General features: G+C 46.7%; 2 protein-coding genes across 5 annotated transcripts in view; one reads left to right on the top strand and one right to left on the bottom strand.

Annotated features, from left to right (window-relative positions):
* Mmp2 (Matrix metalloproteinase 2) overlaps positions 1-2,796 on the bottom strand; it is a 76,442-nt gene extending 73,646 nt beyond the window's left edge. The window contains exon 1 of the mRNA XM_033474502.2: positions 2,553-2,796. Within this exon, the coding sequence (XP_033330393.2) occupies positions 2,553-2,781 (229 nt within the window). The 5' untranslated portion in view covers positions 2,782-2,796. The remainder of the gene's footprint in view (positions 1-2,552) is intronic.
* The window catches only part of LOC117222677 (beta-glucuronidase), a 35,126-nt gene that overhangs the window by 16,220 nt on the left and 6,649 nt on the right, over positions 1-12,257 (top strand). The window contains exon 1 of one of the 4 annotated variants that reach the window (XM_033474515.2): positions 8,478-8,674. The exons of 2 other annotated variants lie outside the window; for them this stretch is intronic. The gene's annotated coding sequence lies outside the window, so the exon portion shown is untranslated. Of the gene's footprint in view, positions 1-8,477; positions 8,675-10,583; positions 10,871-12,257 lie in introns of those variants that run through there. One more of the 4 variants, XM_033474513.2, reaches the window with a different exon arrangement.

The raw sequence follows: 12,257 nt of genomic DNA, 5'->3' as shown, positions 1-12,257 counted from the left end.
GATTTCTCCGCGCTTGACCGTAACTTGCTCGCGATGAATCGATAAGAACAAGGAACCAAGAAAAACAATCGAGATAAAGCGGAACGATGGGCAGCGACCGAAAGAGCAAAACGATCCGACACGACTCGAGAGATCGAGAGACGAGCTCGCGATCGGCCTCGAAGAAGCCGCGAAACGAAAACGGTTGCACGGACTCTCGTAAAAACCCTCCGCCGACAAATTTCTTTCGACGATCGAAAAGCGTTCGCGCGGACGGGAATGTTTACGATACGACTAATAACGAGGAACGGGGTCTCCTCTGCCCTCTGCCCTCTGCCCTCTGCCCTCTCCCCTCTCCCCTCTCCGCGAGAATTCGTTCGACGCAAATTTTGTCGTGCCGCATCAAAAGATTCTTTGTCTCGCTCTTCGCGGGCGTGTTTCAGCCTGGAACTCGATAGGAGGTAACGATTACAACCACAGGAAACTGCAATAAAAAATCGCACCGTGCTGGAACGAATGAATCACCCGCGCTAGCGATTCGCTGTTAACTGCGACCCGCGACCAAATCGGTTCACGCTTCGTTCGCTCGATTATATCCAGCGTTTCTCATATTTTACCCAAAGATCGCGAACCTCGAACGCGCTTTGCTCCGTATTTTTTCGAAACTGTAATCCGTAACTCGTACACGTACAATATTTTCAGAGCGTACCTACGGGGTCGGTCAATTGTCTTGGACCGCCCACGCGCGTACGCGTCGAAAAATCGAACGTATCGATATACGCGAAGCGGTAAGCAAACGAGCGCGAGCGTTCTTTTCGGTTTCGCTCGATTTTGGTCGGCGAGAGAGAGAGAGAGAGCGTTGGCAGACAACGAGACTCGCGCGAGAGGCTCGTCCGCAGACTCCGCGAACAATTTTTCTCAGGCTCTAGAAAGCTAAAATTAAACGCCGGCGAGCAAGACAACGTGTCTCTTTTTTGCTATAGAGAATAATATTCTGAGAATTCGTAGGAGAGTAGCGTAACGCGACGCAACGCAACGCCACGCCACGCCGCGCGAGCGGACGTTTATTTCGAGTCGGCCGTGCGTCCGCTCCGAAATATCATTGGCATTAATTGCAAAGTTTGTTTACGCTCGGTTTAGCATGAAAGGGGAGGGTTGCCGTTGCGATCACAATAGAATACCTCCGAGCACGAATGGAATTTAAAACGCTCCGGAACACCTTCGTCGTATGCGCGCCAAGATAAACGATTCGTTAAACGATGGCTCTATACGTATAGAGAGCCGGCCGCCACGGTCTTCTATTATTTTCCATCGCAAAATTACCGAGATGGACGCTGATCGGGAAAAAGCTTCTCTCATTTCCCCCTGCAAAAGCTGTAAAGTCGAGTAAATATAACCTTGATCCGATAACGCGATAGGCGTACAATAATATCTTGAAATTTTTCTCTCGTTTCGATTCTTCCGTTAATGATTTCAACGAACCGACGAAAACGTAACGTAACACGCGTGTTCTTAAGTTCTTCGAACAGCCAAATAACAATTTTTCCGACGCGTACAAGGTGTTGCGTCGCGATACGATCGATCGAACTTCCGATATTCGAATTCCCAACCTCGATTATCCGAATCTGTTGTTTCGCGCATAAATAGGAAGAAAATCGAGCAAGAGTCGGCCGTATCGTCGCGTCCAACCAATTAATTATTCCGCCGTCCGAGCAGTCGCGCTATCGCGACCAGCTCGGATGAACCGTAATTCCACCGTAATTTCGAGCAACGCGCAAAAATCGTATTCGAAGGTTTTAGAATTCGAGCGTCTCCAGCAAATCGAATCACCGGTGACGATTTCCGACGACGAGACACGGCCGGGTCGGGCAAATTTTTGAAACGCGTCGGCTCGAGCTCGGAGATCTTCGTCGCGACGACTCACGACTCACGACTCATGACTCACGATTCGCGACGATGCAGCCTAAGCACGTGCCGCACAATGGATACAAGTACAAAGTTCGGATGGAGCGGACCGAGATTACAACTTAAACGGAGCTCCGTTTGCGTCAACATCGAGGCACGTTTCAATCCCATTAAAGGCGAAACCTTTCGTAATTCGTGTGCGAGGTAATTTATCTCGGTAATAATTACTCGGTCGCTGCCGAGCCGCTTCTACGGTTTCAGTGGGCATCGGTGAGCACACAGCAGCCTCTCACGATCCCACCGCGTCAGCCGCGTCGCGCCGTGCCGCGCCGCGCCGGCCGCCGAGAAACCAGGATAATCCATCCACGGGAATTTTCAACCACAGCAAAACGGCACACTATCGCGAACTAACTGGCTTTTTTCTCCCTCTCCCTTTCTCTCTCTCTCTCTCTTCCTCTCACACACACGCACGCACGCACACACACACACACACACACACACACAGAGGCACGCACACACATACACACAGGCACGCACGGATACACGCGCGCACTCGCTCTCTAGTTTTTTGTTTCGTTTCGTTACGTCCGATTCGCAACGATCCGTAGGAAAACCGCGCGCGCAGAGCGGCGCGGCGCGGTTCCGCGTAACTTGTTTCGTTTTCTTACCAGATTTATTCCAAGTGCTCCCGTTCGAAAGACGAGAATACCGGAGGATTCGACGGGACCGCGATCGATCGCGTGTGCGCACAAGCGTGTTAATCGGCTGCGAGAGAACGAGAGAAAACGAAGAACTGCGTGTGTGTGCACCGTACGAAAGCCGACGCGAAAAACCCTTACGCGTACGGTGCGCCGCGTGCCGCGCGACTGACGCTACTTTCCCTCGAGGACCCACCATATACTCCCACCACTCGAGTTTATGTTCAATCTCACCCTCTCTCGCTCGCTCGTTCGCTCGTTCACCCTCCACCGATCTCGCTCCATCTCTTCTTCTCTCCTTTCCTCTCTGCCGTCGCCGTCCTTCTGGCTCACCCCCCCCTCGCTCCCGCTCCCTCACTCTCTCTCTCTCTTTCAATCGACGATGAAACACACTCGGTAGTGGGAGCGTCCTACCGTAGCTCCGCGGCATGTTGCTTTTTTACGGCATGGGACCCCATTGCCTGTGACGTCGCCGTCCAACGGCAACCTCCAAAGTCCCCACGAAATCGAAACAATTTCGTGGAAAATAATCGACGATGTTGCGTGTACAACGAGCATAAAAAATCGAACGGTCCGAATTCGTCGTACCGACGCGTGTACCTGTATTTCGTTCGGCTTAAACGATTTTCGGATACGCGTGCTACGCGGGCGGCACGTATGCTGGCACATCGGAATCCAAAAAACATACCGCGAACAAACCTACTTCCTTCTTCTCTGCCCCTATATTCGCCATACGCGTGTACGCGTATCGCGTATACCGTTCCAGCGTTCAACGCGTTCTTACGCAGTCAAAGTTCCGCTATTCGGGGTGTTACTTTTCCATAATCTCCCGCCTCGCCGATAAAGGGAAGCCGTGTGTAGGTACGCGCGTCGTACGTAGTACGCGAAAGAACGTTTATCTCTTTATTTTATCCGCTTTCACGGAAAAGCGGTCCGTTGTTCGTCTTTCTCTGATTTTTCTCACCGCGATACATCGTTACGATTCGTTTCGTTTCCGACAAAAATTCGTGGATCGAACGAATAAAAATCGAATCGAGGAAAACAGTGGAAACGTTCGAAGAATTTAAAACGGTTCTCGGTATCAATTTTATCTCGTTAAAATTATTCAACTCGGTCGCGTCGAAGCAAATCTTTACCTCGTAACTTATACGGAATACGGTCCGGTAAAATCGAAGCTCGTGAATCGCCGTTATATTCACGGGAACTCGATGGGATCTGGAAACGGGAAAATTCGAAAGCCTTCTTTTAGAAAATCGAACAAAATCTCGATCGACCGTCGAGGTGTAAGATTCGATCGGAAAACTTGGTCGATAACGTGACAATATTTCGATCGAAAACACGCCGAGACGCGACGCTTTCCGCATTGAAACTTGCATTTCTTGCCACTTACTTGGTCGACGAAAATACTCGTTATATTCGAAGTGCTCTCGTTTCTATTTATAAGCTCGAACCGAACCGAACCGAACCGAATCGCATCGCGTAAAAAGTAACAAAACCTCCGTCCAACCGACCGGCGAACCACGCTAGCCGGAGCGCGGAGGAGCGTCGCTCGCGTTCGTCGTTGCCTTTCCGCGACCAACGTATCGATACACCCACGCGCGATGACGGAAAGCTATCTCGTCTTTAGAAATCCTCCGCGAAGCGGTTTCTCCTTTTACTCGCTTACGCGCGTTAAGAAATCGCAGGTACGAGTACGTTGCGATTCCGCCCGATCCGAGCGTCCCTCGAGAGAGCCGCTCGGACGCTTCTTCGCGCGTCGCCGAACAAGCGTTCGTGGACCGGCATCCAACTTTGTAGGACCGTGTATCTTGCGACAACGTCGAAAATGGCAATATCGATTCGTTACGACGTTACGCGAACGAGCGAGAAAATTTGGACGACGAAGAAACAACGTATTTCGAGCATCGTTGCTTCCTCCACCCTGCGGTACGTTCGTAATCGCGATCGGTATTTCGAATCGGCCCTATCGAAATTTAATCGACGCGAACAAATTTCGACAAAGTTCGACTCGAATTTACTTGAATTTTCGACGGTGTCGCGATCGTAGTTTCGAAACTGGCAAGATTAATATAAACGCGAACGCGATACCAACACCGTTCGTATTCAAGATTCGCACGAAATTCGTAATACGAAAATATCGCAACGACAAAAGTAAATTATAAAATTGAACGTACGATAAAATTCTCGCGCGCGCGCGTTAATATGGTACGACGCATGTACATACATGCTTACGTACGTACAAACATTTAATTATCCCTCCCCGCTTCAAGTATAAATTCTCGCTGACAATTTCTGAATCATGGTTCGTCCGTGGCCCTTGCGTCCCGCTCATCCGAATGCGAGATGAGTATTCGTGGAAAATTCATAAAGTTCGTGCTTGCCCAAGAATAAATTTAGCGACGTGCCGCGAAACCTTCCTGTTCGTCTTTTTATCTCCTCTTCGTCCAAGGAAACTCATTGTCGCGACGATACGACGTTCGAATAACTAAGGGCATTCGGCTCATTTTTATCCGACGTTTCCACATCTCGATTCCAGCTCTCCGAAAAAAAAACCGTTTCACATTGTAACGAAGAAACGGACAAATTATCTAGATCTGGAAAATTTATTCGAACGATCGAATTTCTAATATTCGTATCTAATATATGTATATTTTCACGGAAACGCAAAGTGTACGTATAATACGTTTCAACCTGGACACATTTGTCGGATACGAATCCGACAGGGAATTTATGGAGGTTGCCGAGAATTTCGTCGCTGCAGCGTACATTAGATTTTCGTAGATTTTTGTGGAAAGTAAAAAGTAAAAAGTTGACAGATTTCATGAATTTTTAAGCCGTGTTCCAACGTCTTTGCAACCGTCCACGACTATTTCATTTGTTCGTTCTTTCCATCGGAACGATCGCTATTACCGTTTACGGGGCATACGATACGGGGCCCGTAATATTTTATAATATCGTCGAAAAGAGAACGAACAGCTAGCTCGCGTAAATGCTCGTAGATTACGATTTAGCTTGTTTCCAACGCGTCGAAGCTACGCGATACACAATATAATAGATTAGATTAGATTCTTCGAATTAGGACATCTTTCCGAGCGAACTTTTGCGTATGTCGCAACTCGACGCGAGCGCCCGGCGAACGTATTCTCTACGCGTAGATTCGGATTCGTTTCCGCAAGGAGAGATTCGACGAAAACGCTTCGAGGGCAGAGACGCGTGCGCGCGGTCGTTCATATTTCAACGGGCCGATACATATTTCTAACGAACGACGCGTTAAAGGCGGCGATCGTCGAATCGATATTTAAAAGAGGAGCAACGTGGGCCAACGACCAGCCGTTTCCCGCAAGATAAAACCGCGTTAGGCCAGGAGATACGCGATGAATTCATCCTGCCGAAGACGCGTGGGCGTTCTGGCGGAAATACAGCGGCTGGACTCTAACTAGCTCCGGCGCTAACGCATCGTTGCAGAAACGCGCGACGGTCGCGAAGTAGACCTGGATTATGGTCTAAGACCATAATCCACGTACAAGATTCTGTTCGGTATCGATTTCGCCTCGGTGCGTGTCGCGTTAGATGTTTTTATCGTTTCGAAAGAATGAAGCGACAACGATCGAGTGGAAAAAAGCGACGAGGAGAGCTGGTCGGACTGGACATTCTCGTCGGTATGCAGCCGCGCGCGAGCGTCGGTGAAAAATCGTGGCACGTCGGCGTGTACGCGAACGCGAACGCCGCACAGTTTCTCGGGGATCTATCGCGTGAACGCGTATTCGAATAAACGATGTTTCTTAATTTGTCGAAAGTTATCGAATGTTTGCAAAATTTTTGAAAATACGAACAATATTTTTCTCTCGTTCGTTCTCGAACATCGGATATACGACTCGAAATTTAACGTTAGCTCGCGGTCTTTGAGTTTTTCTTTTTTTTAGAACGAACGTTTAATTTCCGAAAAAGAAAATCGAAAAATTATCGGAACGTTTCGCGCGCGCGTCGATGTCGTCGATGTCGTCGATGTCGTCGATGTCGTCGATGTCGTCGAGTAACGTTCGTAACGGAACGTTCGATCGTACCGAAACGAAATTGGAGCGCGTCGTACTTATGTAAAAAATGTTGAACGAACCGAACAAAAAGAAGAATAAAAACATCGATGCAGAAGTATCGAAGCGACGCGGAGAAACGGACGCGGCAGACCGGAAGTCACCGATTGTTTCGAAGGATGGTGACCTCCGTGTTCCCGTCTGCCGACGGTCTCTCGCTTTTTTATTAATCGAGTCGAGCCCTCGGCCGACGTAAAATTAGGCAGATATTCTCGCTCGACCAGAAGCGACTATCCCATACGAATTCTCTGTCGGTTGCTCGATGCTGCGATCGCGTACGTTCGAATAGAACACGCGCGAGTACCACAATATGGCAGTTTATAATTGTAAAATGTAAATTCTTGCTGCCAATTATTAATATTACGTAAATACTTACGTTACCGTAAATTAATGCTATCGCGAAAGTAATAATATAAAGTGAAAAATATCGATAGCACGCGTTTGAGAGATGGAAAATGTAATTAATGGTATCGATGCGATTATTCTATGAACAGTATCTGTGTAATCGAACAGAAGAATAATTAATAAATCACAATGACGCCGACGACGATGATAATAGCGACGATGTACAAATTTATATAAAAATCGAACGTTTCTGGTAGAATTAACGTTGCAACATTGTACATCGTGTTTTTAGAGCCGGCAACATTGTAAAATAGATTACGTAGTTCACCAGCCGACCGTTGTTCCATTTAAGCAGGTGGCGCGAGAAAGCCTCCGTGCCTCCGGTTTCGAGCGACGTCGGTATTTTAGAACTTATCTCGCACGAATGTCCGTACGATGGTCGTTGGCCGAGACTTCGATACCTCGTCCGTGATAATACATCGGGTGCCGAGAGTCTACCCTTGTACCTCGTTCGTGGTAACGTCGGTGACAATTCTCGCGACAGTTCTCACCGTTATCGACCAATGCGTGTCCTTAAAAAAAATAACATCGTTCGAACGTTCCAACGACGTATCGAAATCATTTCAACGATACACCTTCGAATTACCGATCGCGCATCTTCCGTCATTTATTTTTAAATATTACTCCTCGTTCGCTTCTCGTTGCGAATATCGATTTTATCGAGTATCGATAAAACAGAAACGCCGCGTCGTCTAGATCTAGATCTAGATCCTAGATCCTAGATCCTAGATCCGCTTAAATCAATTAGACGGGTCTAAACGTATACGAAACTATAAAGAATATTTAGCATCGGTGTCGTGAAATTTTTCCATTATACGCTTTTTTCAAACTCTCCAAATTATTCTATCTTTTCAGTTGAAATACTAATACTTTAACAAGCGACCGATTAACAGAGCGAACCGCGGCACGTTTAGATTACGATCTTATCGATTTCTGGCGAATACCAGCTGTTTTAGAAATTAAAGAGATAATAACGATCGTACGACAACGACGACGATTCTTTCGTTATTCTTTCTTTCGTTAAAGAAATAATTTCAGCGCATCTACGAGATAGAATGCATTTACGATCGCGTCGGAATTTCGGACAAAGATCCGCAAAAGATAGAGCAAATGCAGCGAACGAACGCAACGTGGATCGCGCGTCATCCAAGATTAGCGATCCACCGCAAATATACATATTTTGATCGCTTATAGGTTATCGATGTCCCCGAACAAACAAATCGGTAAACGCGTATTATCTCGATGCACTATGTATAGTACAATATTTTCACGGAGATTATACCCCTTATTTATTTAATAGTCTCGATAACGGCCAGCCGTCGCGCAATCTTTCGCAATTGTACTAATTGCGATCGATCAATACCGTGCGCATCCGATAACGTACTATATGTAATTACAAGTTTCCAGTATCGCGTATACAAAGGTACCGAGAAACATGCTTCTGGCGCAGAGATAAAGCGTTCGCGAAGCGTGTATGCGCGTAAAGAATTCGAACATCGTCGTCGCGTCCCGATAACGCGCAGTCTCGTACGTACACCGGATAAGGAAACCACGAACGACGCCGAGCAAGAAGTCTGGAAACATACTCGAGCACAGGTACGAATACCTACGACAAGTGTCAACGAACTAATCTCTGTTTGCACGGAATACTAATTTAAAGCTTGCACCGGGTCGAAGCAGCTGCGCCGAGCCGAGCCGAGCCGAGCCGAGCCGAGTCGGGCCGGGCCATTCCGCGCGCCGTTTAATTCTCTTGAAATCAACGTGCAAATTGTTGTTGCGTGAATCGCGAATAATTAGGATGAATTGAAGCGGCTGAAAATGTGACAAACGTGATTCGCTGGGTTCGTGTACGCGGCTGACCTATAAAGTTCCGACCGACTCCGACGAGTAACAAATAACTTCCTCCGCGTAAAATTCTCTAATAATTCGGTGTCCATCGCGGTACGAGGAATGCGGTACGCATAAACGATCGAGAAAGTCGCAATTTGCTTGCTACATCGATCCATGGGATTTTCGCGGCGATCGTGAAATTTAGCTGTTCGCAACAACGATGGTAATTTCATTAGAGTCTGCGTTGAAATTGGATCGAGATACATTGAAACGCAACTATAAGTGAACATTTGAAATTCGGATTATTTATAGGAGGGGGAGGAGGAAGAGGAGGAGGAGGAAGAGCGAAACGAGAATCGAGTAACCGCAGGGTATTTAACAGCGGATGATAAATAGTACTTGATTTTATGTTCTTCCGGATTATCTGGTTTATCTGGATAATTAGCTTCTTCGGGGGAACAGCCTATGTTACATTATCTGGGAACACGCGTTCCGAACAGTATAGAAAAAAGGGAACGTTTCCAGAAAATAGAAAATTGACGTTTACATCGAAAGCTTTTTAAGCTAAAATTAAACTGAAACGAAACGAAACGAAACGAAACGAAACGAAATGAAATTTCACAATTCAGGTTGACCAACGAACGAACGCCAACCAGATGTCAAGATTCAGAATCGAGATAAATGCATCGTCGCGCGTATACTATGTATATGTACATACTGCGAATAAAATGATTTAAACTTCGAATATGCTATGTCATCGGTGCGATCGATCGATTCTACCATAAACAGGCTCGAAATCCATTTCCGATAGAACGGTAACATACGCGCGTGAACATTTTAGTAGAAATTCTAAATAATCTAAATAAATTCAGTCTCGCGTTATATTGTCGTAAAACAACTAGTACACGTCGGTCGTTTTTAGCGCTCGGTTCTGCACCAAACAAAACACGGTTCACACTCCGACGCGCCGACGCGCCGACGCGCCGACGCGCCGAGCCGAGCCGCGCCAACGAGGCTCGGGTCCGTAACTATTTATAGTTGGGAAAAAGAAAATTTTACTTGTGCCCAAACGGACCCAAGTATTAATGCTGTCAAATATTAATATATCTGGCCATGAATTGCCGAGGAGCACGCGAGGTTTAACCAGATATTTAAAATTAGGAAGATGCATCGAAGCTTTAGCGACTCGTTGTGCCGCGCTTGCAAATATACGTATATCGAAAACATGCTAATACGCACATTTCGCATATACTAGCACGAGAAAAGAATCGTTTTGCCGCGTAATTCTGTTTACGGCAACAACGATAAGAAACTATAATTTATATTTGTCAACGTAGACGTTTTCCAGAGATTCGACTATTTAAAAATGCCGGTAGACGAAACCATGACATATTTTCTTCGAGCTAAAAACTTCCAAGATGCCGTAAGGGCGCGCGGATCAACGACCCGCGCGAAGAGAAGACGAAAAAAAATCTTAGATTTTCTTCAAACTCCTTTGGAACGATACCGGGGAACAAACGACGAATGCCCAAACAGGAAACTATAATCGATGCAAATTTATGCATGTAAATGATACGCCGATAATCGGGCAACGATGCGAAAGAAAAACCAAGTTGTCGTTCGGCGCGACGTCGATGGCTTTGAAACGCGGACACCCGATATATAAGAGCAGCCTAGCCGGCCGACGAGCGCGGCGCGGACCGACGGGATAGGTATAAGCACGAGCGATCCTCTCTGGTCTAGTGGCGTGTAAGATCCCAACAGGAGCGAACGTGCCAAGTTTTATCAACGCGGCACGCGGCGTTTTTAACCGCGGCCGGAAACACAAAAAACCGCCGCGAATTCGAGTTCTCGTCCACGCTGCTTATCGACGCACGATCCACGAACGACGATTCATTCGCGATCCGTCAGTGATGCGAGAATCTCGTTCGGCAAACCTCCGGGCCTGACACTTGCACACAGGTGAGTCTCGAAAAGTTAGCCGGAGCAGCGCACCGGCACCGCGGCGGACCGGCGCATAGACCGGCTCCGACGAGAGAGCTACGCGCAAATTTTCTGCTCGGAGTCGATCGAACGATCTCCGAAGCGATCGGAGCACGTTCGTGGGATCGTTGCCGTCTTCGACGCGCAAACAAGAGTTTCATTGACCTCGCGATCGAGTGGTTTAATCAGTTTTCTGACCCTAGCCGCGCGGAACTGGATTTTCATGGGAAACTATTTTGCTCACGAATTTCTCGAGACTGTTCTGCGAAAACGCGCGAGACGCGTTCAATCGTTATCGTTGTTGTCGTCGTCGTCGTCGTCGTTATTATCGTTGTTATTATAATTAATCGAATCGACTGTGCGACGAACATTTAGCGAAAGAGGAGATTCTCTTTGTCCTAGGGTCCTAGTTTCGCAGACTGTTTTACCACGAGTCGCTTCTTTCGACTACCGAGAGAGATTTCCGAAACTAAAGCGAACATGCTCTGTGTGGACGCATGAAAATTCGCAATTCGACGATCGAGTAACCACGCGACAGCAGAAATGTTTAAGTCGATCGAGAGAGTCGAGCAGCTGAAAAGGGTGGACGTTCTACATACGTGTAATAGTTTAGCGTTAAAACAGTTGGCGCGCGTTATACATACATATTTAGTGGACCGAAATATTACTCGTGTGAACTGATTTTCTTATTCGATCGCGTTACGGATACTTATATAGTATTATATATATATACTTATATATATATATATATATATATATATATATATATATATATATATATATACATGCGATTTTCGTACGATTTTTGATCGGAAAAATACTTGGTTGAGAATTTGTAACGAAGCGAATCGAGAAAATCGTCTCCTCGAACGAGCCATAGAAATGCAAAAGAAGAAAGATATTGTCCGAGAACAAAAGGCGCAACCGTTAGTTTGAAATTTTTCTATAATAGCCGAGCAAAAGAAGCCGTATTCGAGAGCTGCGTATCGTTCCCTCGCACAGATATTCTACGTGCACGTACGATGGTGCTAGAATTTTTTAATTAAAAACTATAAAAAATGCTATCGGACCTTCTTAATTTATACGATTATATTTTACATTTGAAAAATCAGCGGATGCCATAAATGCATAGATATCCGCGGTCCGATAACGATCGGAACGAAAGAAGACAAATTTGCAAGCCGTTCGATCTCGATTCGCAAAGAAGCAAGCGATCGAATTGGAGCAAATTTGCCGATTATTCGCAAGCAAAAGATGCGTGGGTTTCCGTTGATCCATCGATACTGTTCGCGAGAGCATCGTTCCCGCCGCTATAGTATAAACATGGGCACGGGCATAGCATATGCTGGTATAGACAGACGTAGGC

This window comes from Megalopta genalis, chromosome 10, assembly GCF_051020955.1.
Source record: "Megalopta genalis isolate 19385.01 chromosome 10, iyMegGena1_principal, whole genome shotgun sequence".
NCBI lineage: Eukaryota > Metazoa > Arthropoda > Insecta > Hymenoptera > Halictidae > Megalopta > Megalopta genalis.
This window is presented reverse-complemented; position numbering and strand designations above follow the sequence as displayed.